Raw genomic sequence first — 19,355 nt, forward strand, 5'->3', positions numbered from 1 at the left:
TCCAGTGTAGATTTGGTCACTCTAAAGCACTTGAAGACTGGTGGTTTTGGTATCGTTAGTTAAACAAAATGACAGGTTCAATCAGTGTTTCAAGGGGAACTCCAAACCCAATGAAATTTCAGAGGTCTTGAATAAAATCTTGGCCCCACTGAAGTGGTTTTATCAGTGACTTCAGTGGTGACAGGATTTTCTCTCCTAAGTGGTGCCACGGGACTTGTGTGTGTTCTCTGCGTGGGGGGTGAATTTCACCCATGGTAAAGAGCAGGACATAAGCATACAATTTTCTGCCTTTGCCTGCCCATATAAAGGAGCCGTTTTGGAAAAAAACACTTGCTCTTTCCTTAGAACTGGAATGTAAGTGCAATTGAAGTTACATTATACCTATTATGGTGGCAGAAGCTCTTGTTGCCAACGCTATTAGGACAAAATGGAGTAGAGAAGACGACTGCTCTTGCTTCATAATGATAACTTTTAAACAGTTAATATCTTTGGCATTAACACAGCTCTGATATAAATGGTGTGGGGTAGAGTTTATTCCTTTGTTGCTGCTATTTCTGGCTGGAGGCAGTGTTCTGTAATTGATTAACAGGTCACAGTCCATTGACTTATACAGTTATCTTCCCCATATATCTCTATCAGAAAGGATTATGATTCTGTTTTTAGTAAGTGAAAGATTGGATTCTGCAGAAAACAGTGAAAACTGAAAACTAAGGTTCCTTGATTTTTCCCCCGCTATAGCATCACACCGTTTCTGGCTATGAAGTTAGGTTATAGTGGAAATCTCATTCAGGTTTAGAAATGTTCTCTTGCCCTTCATAAGCAATCTTTTAATTTTAATTATTTTGGGCTATATACTATCATAAGTTATTAAAGCAATTCTAATAGCATTTTAGCAGTCAATTCATTTAAAATAGAACCCTTCCTTTTAACTCAGAAATTCACTTAGGGGAGATTTTTAGCATGAAGAGAGATTTTTAAATGAGTGATTTTTGGCAACCTGAAAGTGAGATCTTCTGCGGTTTCTTTTCCTGCTTATTAGATGCTCCACCAAGATAAGTATTCAAAATTGATATAGTTGAAAAGTGCATGTTGGAGAGCATACACCACCACCACAGGAAATCTACATCATTTACGCGACTTGTTCCCAACCCTGGCCATTTCAAACCAGTGGAAAAGCCAAGCTGTAGCCTCAAAGTATATGAAGGGCATATGCATCACATGTGGCATGTTGGTGAAAAGTTAGTGATTAAAATAGCCATTACATTCACAAGATGGATATCTAAATTATTGACCTACAGGCAGGGACATGCAAAGGGAGTCAGGCCCTCTTTCAGAGGAACTGTTTAGGCCAGTGGTTCTCAAACTTTTGTACTGGTGATCTCTTTCACATAGCAAGCCTCCAAGTGCGACTTCCCTTTATAAATTAAAAACACTTTTTATATATTTAACACCATTATAAATACTGGAGGCAAAGCAGGGTTTGGGGTGGAGGCTGACAGATCATGACCCCCCCTGTCATAAGTAGATAGGTAAGGTAAGGGTTAATTTTCTTTTACTGTAAAGGGGTTACAAAGGGAACCAAACACTTGACCAGAGGACCAATCAGGAAACCAGATTTTTCAAAAGTAAGGGTGGAACCTCTGGGAGGTTTTCTGGCTTGTTCTGCGGTCATTTTTGTTTCCTAGCTGTGAGTAAACAAGCTTCTGTCTTCTAACTCCATCGTTCTTTCCAAATTTCTGCCCTAAACATCTCGTGAGTACAAAAGGAAACAAAGTTAAGTCGGCTGGGAGTGCTTGATTTGTATTGTAAACAGGTGTTGATTTGCTGGATTGTTTAATTGGCATATCCTTTTTAAATCAGACTGTAGTCATATTATTCTTGAAAGCAAAGAGCCTGTACTTGATCTGCTTATGCATATTATTCCTTTTGTAATGTCTTTTTTTTTTAGAATAAGTTCTCTTTGAAAACTTCGTGGATTCTGTTCTAGTGAGGCAAGGGATAGAAATCTCTTGCTACAGTATCGGTCTCCCTGCACGGGAAGACAGGGAGGGGGACGGCGGAGAGAGCTTAGGATTTGTGTTGACTTTCTATCGTTCCCAGAGCGGAAAAACGGAGGATGAGCGATGGGAAATGGGAGAAAGAAATCACTTTATGTTTCTCCTGTGTTTGAAACTGTAGTCTTTGGGAAAAGGAGACAAAAGGTTTCGTCTTGTATTCGGAGTGATGGTGAAGGAGACTTGGCATCCTTCACTCCAGTATGGCTCAGGGAGCAGGTATGCGGAGAGAGGGAAGGAGAGGGGCGATTTTTCTCTTACCGTGAGACGTCAGATTTCTGAGTCGCGTGGGGGTCTTCGCAATTTAGGAATGTTGGGGAGTCCACGAGAGGGGGTCCCCATCATGGGTTTTGGGGGCTACAGCCAATAAAGAACGGCTGATAAGAGCCTAAATTTTATCTGGTGGCAGCGAAGTAAAATCCAAGCCGGTAGTGAGCTTGGGGGAGGTTCACAGTAAACACTCAGATGTTGAACTCTAAGTCCAGATTTGAGACAAACGTTTACCACACCCCCCAGGAATTATCTCACAACCCACTAAGGGGTCCTGCCCCCCGTTTGAGAATCCCTGGCCTAGGCTCATAAAGGGCCCTGGGTTATTTTTTTTTTTTTTTGGTTTTGTTTTTGCAAGGAGAAGAGGTTTATTTCTCACTTTCTCTTCTGAATAGAGCCCTAACAGTATCCATGTAGTGCCCCAAGTATGGCCCAAATGGTATCGTCAGGGCCCTGTTTCATGTTTTATAGATTTTGTTGCTATCCAGGCCAAAACGGGACAGGATATTATGGATGCTATTTTAGAGAAGCTGAAAAAAGAATGTTTAGATAGGCTGATTTGCAAGGGAGACATCTGTGACAACAGAGCTGATGTGGCTGCAGTATACAACGGTGTTCAAAATGGAATTGAGCAGGTAAATCAGTACACATATTTCCTCCCATGTGTTGCACTCACTGAGTCATTAGGATGTGTTGAAAAAGGACATTTAGTATTACAATAAAACACCATATTATAATGAGATGGTCAGCAAGGGTAGAGGCAATCCATCTACTATGAAATCGGGTTCAGGGGCGTTCTTGATGTTTTTCTGATATCAAAGCTTCACCCAATCGTATGCCAGAATTTAAACCAGGAGATGATAGATTGCTAGAGAACATTTCAGTGTTTTTGTTTGTGTGGTTTTGGCCAAGATGTTTTATACTGTTTTATCAAAAAAAAAAAAAAAAAAAAAGACTTTGTGAGCAAAACATTGCTGTGTCCAGATATTGACATTCAAATGACTTGTGGTTTACTTGGTGGCCTTTCAGATGCTTTACCAGAATTATGGTCTTCTGGGTTCATTGCATGTAAGGAAGCTGCTGCTTCACAGGCTGAAATATTAGGAACAGCCACAAAGTTCAAAAAGAAAAGATTTCGATGGAGAAAGCAAAGCTATATGAAAGGTCAACAGATCCCAAAAAAGTTCTTGAATCTGAGGTTTTCATCCCCCCTCTTAGCCACAATGTAACACAAATGGGCAATAGAATGCATCATTAGGATGAAGTTGGAGAAAAGTTTGTTTTTTTGATGGGTGAGAAACTGAAAAATCTCAACAGCAAAGACCTTAGAGTACATTTATGCAGTAAGGAGCAACCTGTGGCAGTGAGTCTCAGAGCCCAGGTTTGCACACTTGGGCTTGTGCTACAGTGTTAAAATTAGCAGTGTAAATGTTCAGGATTGGGCTGGAGCTCGGGCTCTGAATCCTAGGAAGGGGGGTGACCATCCTACTCTGCACTGGTCAGGCCTCAGCTGGAGTACTGTGTCCAGTTCTGTGCACTGCATTTCAAGAAAGATGTGGAGAAATTGGAGAAGGTCCAGAGAAGAGCAACAGGAATGATTAAAGATCTAGAGAACATGACCCATGAAGAAAGGCTGAAAGAATTGGGTTTGTTTACTTTGAGAGGGGCATGATAGCAGTTTTCAGGTATCTAAAAGGGTGTCATAAGGAAGTGGGAGAAAACTTGTTCAGCTTAGTCTCTAACGATAGAACAAGAAGCAATGGGCTTAAACTGCAGCAAGGGAGATTTAGGTTGGACATTAGCAAAAAAGTTCCTAACTGTCAGGGTGGTTAAACACTGTAATAATTTGCCTTTGGAGGTTGTGGAATCTCCATCTCTGGAGATATTTAAGAGTAGGTTAGATAAATGTCTATCAGGGCTGGTCTAGACAGTATTTGGTCCTGCCATGAGGGCAGGGGACTGGACTCGATGACCTCTCAAGGTCCCTTCCAGTCCTAGAATCTATGAATCTATGATTCCACAGTTATTTTTAGCACCATATCAGAAGCCTGAGTTTGTATACCCTGGCTCTAATACTTGCTGCTGTGATCTCTTGCTTCCTGTGTAGACTTATCCAAAGAGGCATGCTTGAAACTTAGTAAGCAGCTACTCTGAGCCTTTTAAGAGCAAAAATGATTTTTAGCCAGTTTTTTGTATGCATGTCTTTAAGGATGACTTGGAAATGAAGGAGCCAGTTGATCTCCTTAGCTTCATTCAGCAAAGGTCTTTAGATGTGAGTTTTCCTAGCACAGACCCCGTGCTGCCTATTTTTTGCTGTCTTTCAGTGTCTGTGTCTGCTAATGAAAGGAGTTTTTCAGAAAGCTAAAATTAACCCAGACTTATCTAAGAAAGTCTATATGGCAGGAAAAGTTATGTGATCTAGTTTGTGTTTTGTTGTTGTTTGTTTGTTTTGAGAGAGAGAATGAGAGAGAGAGAACTGGAAAGCAAGGCAGATAAGACTGGGTTTAGCTGATTAATGAGAGTGCTTTACAGAAGGCTCCTTTTGTACAAGTACTTAGTAGTGACTGCAAGTTTCTTTGTTTTTGTTTTTCACAGTGGAGGGCAGATTTTAGTCTTCAAACCCGGCCTAGAATATGTTGCCATGGCACTGCTTACAGGGATCCAATTTCATTTTCAGCTTCCTTATTTCATTCCTTCTGTCTTTTGGGAGAGACTATGTGAGGTGCCCACATGGACAACACATACAAAGGACAGTGATTTCAATAGTAGCACCATTTCTAATCATGTTTATATATTTTTCTTTTGATTTTATTTAAAGTGCAATAGCAGTAATGGACATTTCCAAATGGGAGGAGAAGCCCTTATATGTTATGATCTTCTCATTGGCTACCAGAATTGGTGAGAGAACAGAGCTTCTGATCAGCACGTGCTCTGTGGAGCTCTCTCTCTTGGCTGTAGAGTGCTGTCTCTGAACAGCTTGTCTAAAATCCAGTTTTAGGTTTCCCATATAGATAATTGTTGGAAAGAAGGACTTGGTTGAAATGTCCCACTTTACCTTTTTTCATATTTTTCACTGTGCCATCAGGATAAATCTTTTATTCCACAAATATTCTTAAGAATCTACCCATAGCCTCCCATTATGTTCAACGATCTCTATCTAGTTCTGACTCTAGGGAGATCTATTGTATTTTGTTAATGTACTTTATAAATAGATTTTCTCATTCCTACTTTTTTTTCTATCAAGATGCAGGCATTTTTTTCCTCGAAGGAAATATTGCATAAAAGGGTTTATGGTCCAGAAAATGTGGAAATACAGAGAAAAAGTACATAGCATTAAGGATTTGATGATAAAAAGATATTGAAGAATGTGTTTTTTAATATAACCTTTGTCTAATAGGAGGTCTGAACGTGCAAGGAATGAAGGATCAGACATCATATAGCATCCTCATCATAATAAACCTTTTCTTCTGTGCTTACATCAGTTGATTGTTCATTCCTAGTGTAGATGAGATAAAGTAAGAACTGCAGTCTTGCTGATAGGTTTGTAAAATAGGTGTGTTGATTCCTAAACAGTATGGTATTTATCCAGAAGGCGCACCGACAAGATAAAAACAAGTCTAAGTTTTTTTTTCTCTCTCTCTCTCGCTCTCCTTCTCTTACACATACCCTTATTACTAATACCTACACTAAACAAAAAAAAACCCTTTATTTATTTATTTGTCATCCACTGTAGCTGATTGGCCAATTGAACTTTTGGTCTGTAATTAGTTTCTAGACGAGTTGGTCAAGTAGTGTAAGATAAGAAACCTAAATTGAAAACAACCCCTGATGCATGAAACATTTTGTGAATTTAAGTCATAAGGTCTACTCAAAATGTGATGTAATCATAATATTCATTAATAGTGAGTATTCAATATTCAAAGACTTTGCATCTTGTTTATTATTGATTATTAGCAAAAAAAAAACTTGTTCTGGAAGTTTATTTCTTAGTTGCACTTTGTTGTTAAATATTCTTCTGAAAGTGTTTCAACCATCCAACCAGGGATCAGAGATAATGTCATGTGACTTACATGGCTGGCCACATAGCACTAAAATGAACTGTTGAAATAAACAATTTTGCAAACAAGTTATAGGCCAAAAATTATTTATCCAAACTACTTGACAAATACTTACAATTACCAAATACATTAGAAAATGTTCTGTTTATGAATAACTCACTAGGGGAAAAAGGTGAAGTTTTTCGACAGTTGAACCAGTGCTCATTCCAGTTCTCATGTGCTATTGAGATGCTGTCATGGTACAAATCCCCACTCTGAACCTTAGTATCCAAAAGATGGGGTACCAGCATGAATTCCTTTAAGCTTAATCACCAGCTTAGAACCTGTAGCGCTGCCACCAACCAGGAATTCCAGTGCCTGGTACACTCTGGTCCCCCCCAAAACCTTGCCTGGGGGACCCCTAAGACCCAAGACCCTCTGGATTTAACACAAGGAAACGAAAAATCCTTTCCTCCACCGTTGCCTCTCCAGCTTCCCCTCCCTGGTTTACCCTGAAGATCACTGTGATCAAACTCCTTGAAATCACAAAAGAGAGGACAATTCACCTTCCTCTCTCCTTCTCTTTTCCCCTCTCCAGACCTTCCTGAGAGAGAAAGTAATCCGACACAGAGAGAAATTAGCCTCTCTCCCTGCCTTCCTCTTTCTCCCCACCAGTTCCCTGTGAATCCAGTACCAGCGCTTGGGGTCTCACACCAGAAACAAAAACATCAGGTCTTAACAAGGCAAAACTTTTAAAGAGAAAAACAGTAAAAATTATCTTTGTAAATTAAATGGAATAGGTACGGTTTTTAGCTATAGGCACTGGTAATACCTCCACCTAAGTATTACAAGTGCCAAATTAAAGTCTTCAGCAAAAATACAAATTTGAATTCTCCCAGCCAAATACACAAATTAAAAACTCCTTTCCAGTCGAAAACCCAAATGCACATTTGCAAATAAAGAAAACAAACATAAGCCTAACTCGCTTTATCTATCTAGTACTCACTATTTTGAACTTATAAGAGCCTGTATCAGGGAGATTGGAGAGAAACCTGGTTGCACGCCTGGTCCCTCTGAGCCCCAGAGTGAAGAACAACCAAAAACTAACAGCACACACAGAAACTTCCCTCCCTCAAGATTTGAAAGTATCCTGTCTCCTGATTGGTTCTCTGGTCAGGTGACAGCCAAGATTACTGAACTTGTTAACCCTTTACAGTCAAAAGAGATATAAAGTACTTCTGTGCTATTAACTTTTCTTATCTGTTTATGACAGATGCCACTGTTCAGGATTCAATGAGATCACCATGTAAGCCAGGGATCTCAAACTCAAATCACCACGAGGGCCACATGAGGACTAGTACATTGGCCGAAGGGCTGCATCACTGACACCTTTTCGTATAAAGATACAACCATCCTCCCCCTGCCCCGGCCCTGCCCCCATGCCATCCCTTCCACGAGGCCCTGCCCCGCCCCACCTCTTCCCACCCCTTCCCTGCCCCTATTCCAACCTCTTCCCCAAATCCCCACCTTTGTCTCATCTCTTCTCCACCTCCTCTCCTGAGCGCATGGCTCCCCACTCCTCCCTTCTGGAAAGTGTTAAGTGCCTGGAGGTGGGCAGAGGAACGGAGGGGTGGCACCGAGGGGCGGGAGCGGTGGGTGAGAGGAGCTTGGCAGCTGCAGGAAATAACTCCGTGGGGCACATGTTTGAGATCCCTGATGTAAGCCTCTGTGTGTGCCTGGAACTTCACTCTGAAGCAATGCGGAGATCTGTCTGTCTTCATTCTGTTGTGTAATTAAGGGCTAAAACAATAACAAAAATCAAAAGTTCTGTTTTGTAAAATGAAGAAATAGAATTTAAAACAAATCTCCCCCTCTTTCAATTTGGCTAAACCCCATTATGTCATTAAAGATAGAAATTACGTGCTTTATAGTCATTAGAACAATTAACAGTTGTCCTTTTATCTAGTGTTTGCCTATATTTCTATGCTAATATGAAATATATCCCCCCTCCCCTTTCTCAACTAACCATAGCTAATTTGTGAGGGCATCTAAATTAGACTGTTAAATGTCAGAATACTAATTAGCTTGAATCAGAATCCCCTTCTGTTTTATTGTTTTGTTTCATAGTTGTGGAACTCTTTACATTTTTTGCACTATAGAGAGAGATATATTTGGCTTATTCAGAAAGAGAAAGGGAGAAACTATTCGTGACTGGAAATATTAGTAGACCAGAATCATTATAAATTACTTACCTCACTCATGATTCTACTTGACCCATAGTAAACACCGTCTCTTGAGGTTACAGTTAATTCATTCTACATGCAAGAACCATTCTTAGTCTCTCCCCGATCAGGGTCTTCTAACTGGACCAAAATTAAATGCTGTGCTTTTGTGGTAGAGATGCTGCCCATCTGGGATTGAGATAACTTTCTGTATTCATGTAAACAGGAAATGTTTTACCTTTATAGCAGAGCCTCTGCTGAGGTGTGTGCATTAAAACAATTATCTGAATTGTTTGGAGTAGTTATTTTTAATTTTTCTGTAGTGAGGTTGTGCCTAAAATGTATGAGAGTATTAAAACTCATATTTCACATTCACACAGAAATATGAGAGAAACTAGAATAAAAATCTACATGTTATTTGTTCTAAGCAACTGAGATATCTAAAGCCAATCATTTCCACCTTTGCTTACATAATTTGATCCAACAATAGGAAAGGATTTTGTTTTAAACTCTCTTCTTTGTTATACAAAGCAGAAATTCTGATTTTTTTTTTCTCCACCTTGGACAAAACACCAAGTTAACCACCTTTATCTTATGCAAAATAGATGGATAGTGCCTGAAAGGATTATAAAGATTACTTAAAAAAAGACATATCCCTTATCTTTCCATTTTTTCTCACTGCATCTGCAATCTGTAGTTCTACATAGATTACAAGTTAATTATTTTCTTTGATAAATTATGAATAAAATTGTCAGCTTATTAACATCTTAATCAAGTATTGAAAGTGCACATATTGTCCTATTAATCTGATGATTGCTATAATTATGTTTACTGCCTTTGTTTTATGTTGCCAAAAGATATTTCAAATGCAGTAGAGTATTTTTTTTTTAATTTATCCATTCTTAATGAGAGGAAGGATATCCAAGTGGCTAGGACACTATCGCTAGTAGATTGCCTGTGCCTCAGTTCCTCCGCTGCAAAATGAGGATGATAGTACTTCCCTACCACTCCAGAGTCTAGAATGCAATGGTGATGCTCTCAGATACTCTTGTAATGAGCACCACACAAGCAGCTAGAAAAGATTGCCAAGGTATAGATGCTCTCCAGTGTGTCTGACACATTTAAACAGCAATGTGGAAATAAACGTATTACTTTTCTTTTGTCTTTCAGAAAAATGTGATGAGCCACTGGTCTCAGCATTATCCCACTCCTCCTTTAGCAGTTCATCATCTATAACTAGTAGCTATTCACCAGGATATGCAAAGCTAAACAAAAGAGGAGGTAAGAGATCTTTCCTTCCCAACATTCATGTACTTACAGCAAACACTATACACTAACCCCTAAACTGGGGTTTTCTTTTCAATTTCAAAGTCATTCTATTATTTTTAGTGGTCCACCTTTAAACAGGTTTCTTCACCAAAGTCTCTACAGCTAAGGAAGCAGTCATAGGATAAGAAGGCCTCTCATGGATCAGTAACTGGTTAAAAGGTAGGAAACAAAGGGTAGGAATAAATTATCTTTCAAAATGGAAAGTGGTAAATAGCAGAGTGCCCCAGGGAGCTATACTGAGACCACTGCTGTTCAACAGATGGATAAATGATCTGGAAAAGGGATAAACAGTGGGGCAGCAAAGTTTGCAGACAATAGAAATTATTCAAGGAAGTTAAGTCCAAATCTGACTGCAAAGAGGTACAAAAAGATCTCAGAAAATTAGGTGACGGGGCAGCAAAATGGCAGATGAAATTCAATGTTAAGTGCAAAGTGCAAATGCACATTTGAAAACATAATCCCAACTATACATACAAAATGATGGGGTCTAAATTAGCTATTACTGCTCAAGAAAGAGATCTTGGAGCCTTCATGAATAGCTCTTTGAAAACATCTACTCAATGTGCAGTGGCAATTAAAAAAGCTAACAGAATGTTAGGAACCATTAGGAAAGGGATAGATAAGATGGAAAAGCCCACACTTTGAATATTGTGTGCAGTTCTGGTTGCCCCATCTGAAAAAAAAATATATCAGAGTCGGAAAAGGTGCAAAGAAAGGCAACAAAAATGATTAGGTGTGTGGAACATCTTCCATATGAGGAGAAATTAAAAAGACTGGGGCTGTTCACCTTGGAAAAGAGAGGACTGAAAGGCAGTATGATAGAGGTCTATAAAATCATGAACGATATGGAGAAGATGAATAGAGGAGTGTTATTTACCCCTTCACAAAACACAAGAACTATGAGTCACTAGAAGAAATTAATGGGTAGGAGGTTTAAAACAAACATAAGAAGTACTTTTTCACATCACACAGTCAGCCTGTGGAACTTGTTGCCAGGGGTTTTGTGAAGGCCAAGACTTATAACTGGGTTAAAAAAGAATTAGATAAGTTCCTGGAGGATAGGTCCATCAATGGCTATTAGCCAAGATGGTAAGGATGCAACTCCATGCTCTGGGTGTCCCTAATACTCTGACTGCCCTGTTCTGTTCACTCCCTTTGAAGCATCTGGCATTATGGTGGAGCCCCATTTTGGGGAGACTAGCCCCTGGCTCCACTCGTTCCACTCCCCCCAGGGCCCAAGCCCCCTTGGCCACCGCTCCATGGCTGGAGCCCCAAGACCCCCTCCATGGCCAAAGCCCTGATGCTCCATGCAAGTTCCAGAGTGGCTGAGGAGGTGTTGTGTTACTCAGACAGCATACTGGATTTATCTTTAATCTCCCTGGAGTCCAGGGAGATTACTAACGAACCCAAGAAACTGAATAGCACATAGTGCTTCCTTAGCCACCCCGGAACCTGCATGGGACAGTGCCTGTGCTAGGGGAGGCAGAGCCTCCCCTGGCCCCTATTATACTCGCCTCCCATTTCAGGCATTGGTCATTGTTGGAAGAGAGGATACTGGGTTAAAAAGACCATTGGTCTGACCCAGTATGGCCGTTCTCATGTTCTTGTGTGCCTGCCTGGCTGGACAATGGTTATGTGATGATTGCAAATTGTTTTGTGTAAAAAAGTAGCCTAGAAGGTGCCCCTCCCTACTTGATTGCTTCACTCCCTGTTGTGAGGTGATGCTGTAATTGCACCACAGTTCCAATTTTTTACATGTACATATATTTATACCCGTAACCTGTATACATATTTCCTATTAACCATCAAGTTCAGAAAACGACAACATTTCATAAAAGACTTTACTTGACATATTTATACACAGTAACAACATATAAAACCAGTTGATTCAATTGCTTATACTTTGGGGTGCAGACCTCCTGTTCTCCATTTGGGGCGTCTGGACCCTGATTGTAACACCACTTCAAACAGAAACAAAAGAGATGATTTAGGCCTGAGTGTCATGTACCTCTCAGCTTGTGGAAAAACATTTCAGGATAAATGTAGAATGATTAGAAATTCTTCTTTTATCATGTTTGTTACTGGGGAAATGTAGTTGAGGATTCTAAAGAACAGTAAACTGTGTTTTCTATAGATCTGAAACAAGTCCTGAGTTTTCAACTTCAGAGTCTGCCTTTAATTTGCTATATGCCCTTTAATGAATCACTTATATCCTTTGTGTTGAAACCTGCATCTAAAGTGTCCCTCTCCCTTCTTCACAGAGGTGTTGTGTGGCTTGCTTAACATTTGCAAAGAACTTTGAAATGTTCTAGATGTTATGTAATGTAATGTTTTATTTTAAAGATACTTTGGACTTTATTCTCTTCTTCCTGTTTCCGCTACCCCTTTTGCACTCAACTCCTCAAGTAGGCCCATTGATTTCAATGTAAAGCAAATAAATCCATGAGACTACTTGAGCAGTACAACTTAACATGAGTACAGTGGATAGAAGTAGGTTCCTATACTTGTTTTACACTGGTGCATTTCCTTTTATGTTAATCATTTCTCTTGATTTACTCTGTTGTGAGAGAAGAAATGGACCTGTTAATATTTAACTTTTTCCTTTTAATTAGATTTACCCTCCCTTTCCCAATCCTTTTAAGATCTTCAGTACAGGGATCTTGTAATGTCAGTGCTACTTTTTAGCGATATGGGTCTGTAGTACTGTCATTAATGAGCAAACTGTTTAATTTCCACTGTATAGGGTCACTTGAATATTACCCTTCTGGCATCTCTTCACTCAAATGGCAATTGCTTAGGACTGCTATCCTTCCTTCTTTCAAGAGATGTACTAGTCTAAGACTATCCCCATTTCAAACTTCAGTTTGTACATATACAGTATGTAATTCTATTCTCCCTTTCACTGGCGGTATTGAAACAATTCCTGATTTACACCAGTGTAAATGACAGGCTGACTAGCTCTCTTTCTGTTTCTATTTCTATAGTTAAGGGGAAATAACTCTGTTATGCTGAATTATTTTATAACATTATGGAATTAGGGCTATCACTAATCAAATTAATTGTAAAGAAACACAGATTTGTTACTTCATAGTACCATTACTAAGAAATGGGTCCCTAGGCAACTGCACCATCTAGAAGAAGAAATCTTCTCTTGTTGAGTCATTACATCGACAAAACAAAAAATACTTTAAAATAAGGAAACATGCACTTGAAAAAATTAAACTCCAACCCCATAAAAGTTGAACTCAACCTACTTTGTAGTGCTGAATTTTCAGTATTAATATGAGTACTAGCTTCAAAATAGCTGAACCAATGTGAAGTTTTCACCTGACAATATGCAACTCTGTTTAATAATGTGCCTTAAAATATGCTGTAGTCGAGGCAAGTGGAATTAAGTCTGCCATGCACTCTAATAGTAACAGGCTGAACCCTAAGCTACCTGGATGTATGCTTAGGAAATTTTTGTTTTTCTTAATACTCAGGGAAGTTTCATGTATAAGTGTTAGGGCTCTGCAAGGCTTGGTTCAGCAAGGGATTTGTGAACTGGTGCTTGCAGTTTTCTTCAGAGGGATGTAATTAAACCCATGCCTCTAAATTTAGTTGGACATTTGAATCTGAAAACTCAAACCTCCAAGACATGGCTCTTCTCGACACCTTTCAGGGTCTCCTAGAACCCAGCACACTCTAGTATTACACCCTTCTCCTCCCCTATTACTTACATTATCTGTCTTTAGAGGGAGTTTGAGTGCAGGAGGGGGCTCCTGGCTCGGGCAGTGTTTTGGGGTGCAGAAGTGGATACAGGGCGCTGGCTCCAGGAAGAGGGTCAGGGCTAGGGCAGGGGGTTGGGGTGCGGGAGGGGATTTGGGTGCAGGAGAGGACATGAGGTACAGGCTCCGGGAGGGGGTTCAGGGCTTGCACTTGGGGTGCAGGCTCCTGCTAGGTGGTACTTACCTCAAACGTCTCCCAGTAGGTGGCGCAGCAAGGCTAAGGCAGGCTCCCTGTCTGCAGTGGCCCCAGCCCCGTGCCACTTCCAGAAACATCCAGCATGCTCCTGCAGCCCCTGGGGGGACATGTGGTCTCCACATGCTGCTCCTACCTGGATGCACCGCTCCCACAGCTCCCATTGGCTGCAGTTTCCCTTTCCTGGCCGCTTAGAAGGAAAAACAAGACAAATGTATAAAAGGGGATCAAAAAGAAAAGCAAAGGGAGAAAATGTAACTTCTGTGTCTGGTGTTGACTCTTATTTGCAGCCTCACAACAGGAGAAACACAGGCATAGCACGTGGTCTTATTAACCACTCTAAGACCTGGCATACTCATACCGGCATCGCACTATTTGGGGCATTGCTTTTAACTACCTCTTTAGTCACAGGCTCAGTGTAGCAAAACATGGCCAGCTAAGTCAGGCTTTTATTAGACAGAAGGAAAAAGGAGAGGGATAGGAAAGAGAAGAAATAAGGTAGGAAGGAAAGGGGGACACACAGGTGGGGATGGGTGATACAAAAGTTTCCTGTCCCAGGCAGTGAGTAGTATTCAGCCAGAGCCAATGGAGATGGCAAGGCCAAAAGGGACCATTGTGATCACCCAATCTGTCCTCCTGTATAACATAGGCCATAGGTCTTCACCAGTCCAGTGAGATGGAGAGTGCATTAAGACCTTTGGAAGATTGTTCCAATGGTTGATTATTCTCACCATTAAAAATATATGCATTATTTCCAGTCTGAATTTGTCTAGCTTCAACTTCCAGCCACTGGATCATGTGATATCTTTCTCTGCTAGATTGACAAACCTATTGTTAGACCAGATAAAATCTTTGTAAATCTAGAATCTGTGCCTTTACAAGTTACAAAAAACAAATGAAAAATCAAATTGTATAGCACTTTCAATCAATTGGCTCTGGAAAATGGTATCATTGGGTGATGTAGTTATGAATGAGAAGACAGAAGTAAATCACATTTATGAACAATTCTAAAGTCACCTGAAATAGATTCACTCCTTGATATGCTCTACTAATATCCTCTAAATATATTTCTATCTTAAAGCTTGTCTTTACCTTTTGAAAGAGATGATGATGTGTGATAAAGATACCTCCACATGACCTCCCTGTTTTCTTTGGATCTAATATACAAAACTGAGTGTTTTCTTGTGCCCTTTTGTGCTAGAACAGGGGTCGGCAACTTTCAGAAGTGGTGTGCCGAGGCTTCATTTATTCACTCTAATTTAAGGTTTCACATGCCAGTCATACATTTTAACGTTTTTGGAAGGGCTTTTTCTGTAAGTCTGTTATATAGAACTAAACTATTGTTGTATGTAAAGTAAAAAAGGTTTTTAAAATGTTTAAGAAACTTCATTTAAAATTAAACTAAACTAAATACAGAGCCGCCCGCCTGCCCCGGACCACCAGGACGGACCAGGCAGGCGTTGAGCCCAAGAAAAGCACTGTCATGCCGCCTTTGGCACACGGCCATAGGTTGCCTACCCGTGCTAGAATTCACCACTACCCTTCAATATGAAAGTGTATTTAAAGAGACACATTTGCTATCTCTTTCATTTGTATGTATCGCTACCTCTTATTCGACAGATGTCCCTGTGGGTTCTCCACTTTAGGTGTCTGTGCGCCCCTGCGCTTTGATCGGAATTTTTTGCAGCAGTACTCCTACCGGCCACGCATGCTTAGAACCTGTCACTCATTCTGAGTGTGTTACTAGAGAGCATGCGCGCCCGGTACCTCAGTTCTTTCTCTACCGCCCCCGGCTTGAGACGGAGCTCAGCAGACTCTTAGTATTTTCTTCTTATCTAAAAATCCTGTAGTTAGCTAGTTTTTCTCTGTTACTTACCTCTTAGTTACCTACCTTTTCCTACTACTTAAAAAAAAATAAAAATAAATTCTCTGTTCTGTCAGCGCTTCAAATATCTGGCTCCACAGGCTTTAAGCGCTGCTCTTCTCGAAGCACGCTATCCCACTTTCGGATGGGCACTCCAAGTGTATAAAATGCTTGGGGGAGACCATATTCATCAAAATGCCCCAAGTAAAGCTCTAGAGAGGAAGGACAGGAGTTAAAACCTTTTTACTCAAAATCCCTGCTATCTATCTCAGACCCTGGCTCAGACCTGCCTCCAGACCCAGCTCTAACCTTTTAAACAAACAAACAACAAAAAAAAAAAAAAAGTAAAGAAATCTGCCAAAGAGAGCTTACAAGCAACAGGAAGCTTCGCAGGTAAACTTTCTCCGGTCAGCTCGTCAGTTTCCTACCAGCTCGTCAGTTCCTCGCTTGAGTGTTTGAGGAGCGGGGCTCCTCCGGTACCGCGCTAAACCCGCCTGTGCTTTCGGCGGCAGCGCGAGGCTCTGATGCCGAGGCGACAGGCTTTCAGTTGCCTGCCTCGATTGTGGCACCTATCGCACCGGCAATGAATGCGGCACCAACAACTCAGGCACGGACCGAGGCACCGCCGCGCACCGCGTCACACCGCTACTGGGCACGGCGCCAATACAAACTCGGGTGCCAGCCCGGTTTCCCCACGGGATCTCTATCTGCCTTCGCCTACGATGCCCCCACGTTACAAATGCCCACTAAGTGACCTCTAGTGTCACCTGCACTAACATTGCCCTTTGTGGGATAACTTCTCTATACAAATGACTCAGGGTCCGAGCAGCCTTCCTCCAGTGAGCAGGACTCTGAACTACAGCTGCTGTGCCAGTGCGATCTGAATCTACCTCAACAGTCCTGTCCCTCACGAACACAAGGAAAACTGTCCCACACCAAATCAAGATCCCACCCCTGGGGTGTAACCCCGGGATGGCACCTGCTATGCCTTTTCCACCACCATGGCAGTATGGGCTCCGTGGCCATCTTTCCCTCGCAGCACGTCCGCCACTCTACTCTCACTAGACGCGAACGTCAAAATCCTATGACACACTTGCGGCACCCTCCCATCTCAGGACAATTAACTCAGCTCCTGACCCAGTATTACCTCACGGCCAACTGATCCAATACCTAGAGGCATACTTCCTTCCCCTCCACTCCATCAATGTTCAAAACTCCAAGATCTCTTCAAAGGGTGCCAATGAGCTTAGATCAATTTGGAGGAAGTACTTGACAATTAACTCAGCCTCTGGGACCTGCTAAATCCATCTGGCAAGACTCTAGCCACAAGCCAGCCTACCTGCAAACAGGCGGACCGGAAATACTTCATTCCCTTGAAGGGTCTGAATTCCTTTTCTCACATCCTGGGCCAAGCTCTTTGGTAGTGGATGCACCCAATCAGTGAAACAAACAGTATTCCGCCATAACCCAACCAACAGAGAAGGCAAACGCTTAGACCTGCTGGGTCGCAAGGTATATGCCTCGTTGCTTTCTCTTTTCCACGTTGCCTACCGCAATTATAGCAAATACGACCATAACAACATATATAAGTTCATGCACTTATAACTGAACACATCCCAACAACAAGAAACAACAGTTTACAGCTTAGTTTCCGAGGGCCAAATCATATCCTGCACGGCTCTTCAAGCAGCTCTGGATTCAGCCAATATGCAGCAAGAGATCCACCGCTACAGCGGCCGTCATGCACCGAGGTTCCTGGCTTTCTTCTTCTCTCTTTCCTCGCGAAGTTCAGAGCACCAACAGAAGGATCTCCCTTTTGATGGTTATAAACTTGCTTCCACCACTAATGAGGTGCTGCACTCAATGAAGACTCAAGGCACCTCTGCGATCCTTAGGTATCCAGACCCTACAAACAGAAGGCGACAGTACAGATATCAACCTTACCACGTCTGCGCTACCCTCATATACTCAGCAATTCCCAGGAGCTCAGAATCAACACGCCAACGCCAGAGGTCCAGATACCAGCGGCGTTGCCCCATTCTTCCGGATACCCCAACTTCCTCAAAATAATAAAACAAATTTGAACCTTTTGGTCGAAGGTCTCGAAAACGTCGCCCCTAGTCCTGGCGCATGTACTGCTTCACAACTGTCTTTGGACATCGTCTACAGCCATTTTTAACACCAATGGCAGAATATTATCACCGCTACAAGTGGGTTCTAGAGGTCATCACACCGGGGTATCCATCCCCTTCCTCTCCTTACTCCCACCCACCCACCCCCGTCCCCTTCAGGGACACCTTGTCACGAGCCACACTCCAGCAAGAAGTACAACATCTTCTTCACCTGGGTGCTATCCGAACTCGTGCCCAAATGTCACAAGGGAAAGGATTCTGTTCCCCTTATTTCCTAACGCAGAGAAAACTGGAGATGGCGACCGATCCTCGACCTCAGCAGACTCAACAATTTCGTCAAAAAACAAAAGTTCAAAAATGGTTACTTTCACCACCATAATTCCAGCCTGCAGCAGGGCGACTTGTTTCAGCCTCGACCTACAAGACGCCTATTTGCACGTCACTATCCACGTGTTTTCTCCGTTTTTACCTTGGCTCGGCGCATTACCAATACAGAGTTCTATTTACCATTTGGCCTTTCCACTGCCCTCGAGTTTTCTCCAAACTCTACGGTAGTCACGGCCTACCTCCGGAAACAAGGGTTATAATATTTCCTTACCTGGACGATTGCCTTCTCAAAGCCTCCACATACGCCGAGGCCCTGCTTCATAAGATCACCATCGAGTGCTTTCAATCCCTGGGCCTGCAAATAAATGTGAACAAATCCACATTAAGTCCTACCCAACGCCTGGACTTTTATAGAAGCAAGCCTCGACTCCAGAACCGGATGGGCATCCCTTCCACCCGACCGTATCAATACTATACAACTGCTGGCTGCAAGCTTCACGAAGCCTCGGGTCGCCACCCGAGACTGCCTCCAACTACTGGAGCACATGCCCTCGTCTGCACTTTCGTGGTCCAGAATGCATGTCTCCACATGAGGTGCTTCCAAGCTTTGGCTGCACAGTTTACACACCGAACGTGTACTCAGAACAAATCATTGACCATACCTTACTGGGTCAAGGGACTCTGTCATACGGTGGACCGTCCCTGACAACCTCTGTTCTGGAGTCCCCTTCCTCCAGACTCCACCAACTATGATGATGACAACTGACCCTCCCTCACCTGGCTGGGGGCCCTACCTCCTCTCACACACAGTAAAACGGGCTTTGTCTCACTCAGAGACCTCCCTACACATAAACGTTCTAGAACTTTGCGCTATCTGGAAATTGCTTGCCGTTGCTTCCTCCCACTAATCAAGAATCAGCATGTACGCATAATAACAGACAACATTGCCTGCATGTTCTCCATCAACAGACAAGGAGGGCTCGTCCCACCTTTGTTCAAGACCATGGAACTCTGGAATTGGTGCCCTGCAAACCACATCCAATATCAGCTGTTTACATCCCAGGCGTGATGAACACCACACTGCCGATGAGCTGTAAGCAGACGCTTGTCGGAGATAGGAAAGGTCAAACCCCTCCCACACGCGCCCAGCCAGATCAGAA

The 19,355-nt window shown here is 42.1% G+C and overlaps 1 protein-coding gene across 1 annotated transcript in view; it reads left to right on the top strand.

Annotated features, from left to right (window-relative positions):
- The window catches only part of CNTNAP2 (contactin associated protein 2), a 2,322,964-nt gene that overhangs the window by 541,418 nt on the left and 1,762,191 nt on the right, over window positions 1–19,355 (top strand). Inside the window, exon 2 of the mRNA XM_075062605.1 lies at window positions 9,754–9,864. Coding sequence (XP_074918706.1) covers window positions 9,754–9,864 — 111 coding nt within the window. The remainder of the gene's footprint in view (window positions 1–9,753; window positions 9,865–19,355) is intronic.

The sequence above is a fragment of the Chelonoidis abingdonii genome, chromosome 2, assembly GCF_003597395.2.
Source record: "Chelonoidis abingdonii isolate Lonesome George chromosome 2, CheloAbing_2.0, whole genome shotgun sequence".
NCBI lineage: Eukaryota > Metazoa > Chordata > Testudines > Testudinidae > Chelonoidis > Chelonoidis abingdonii.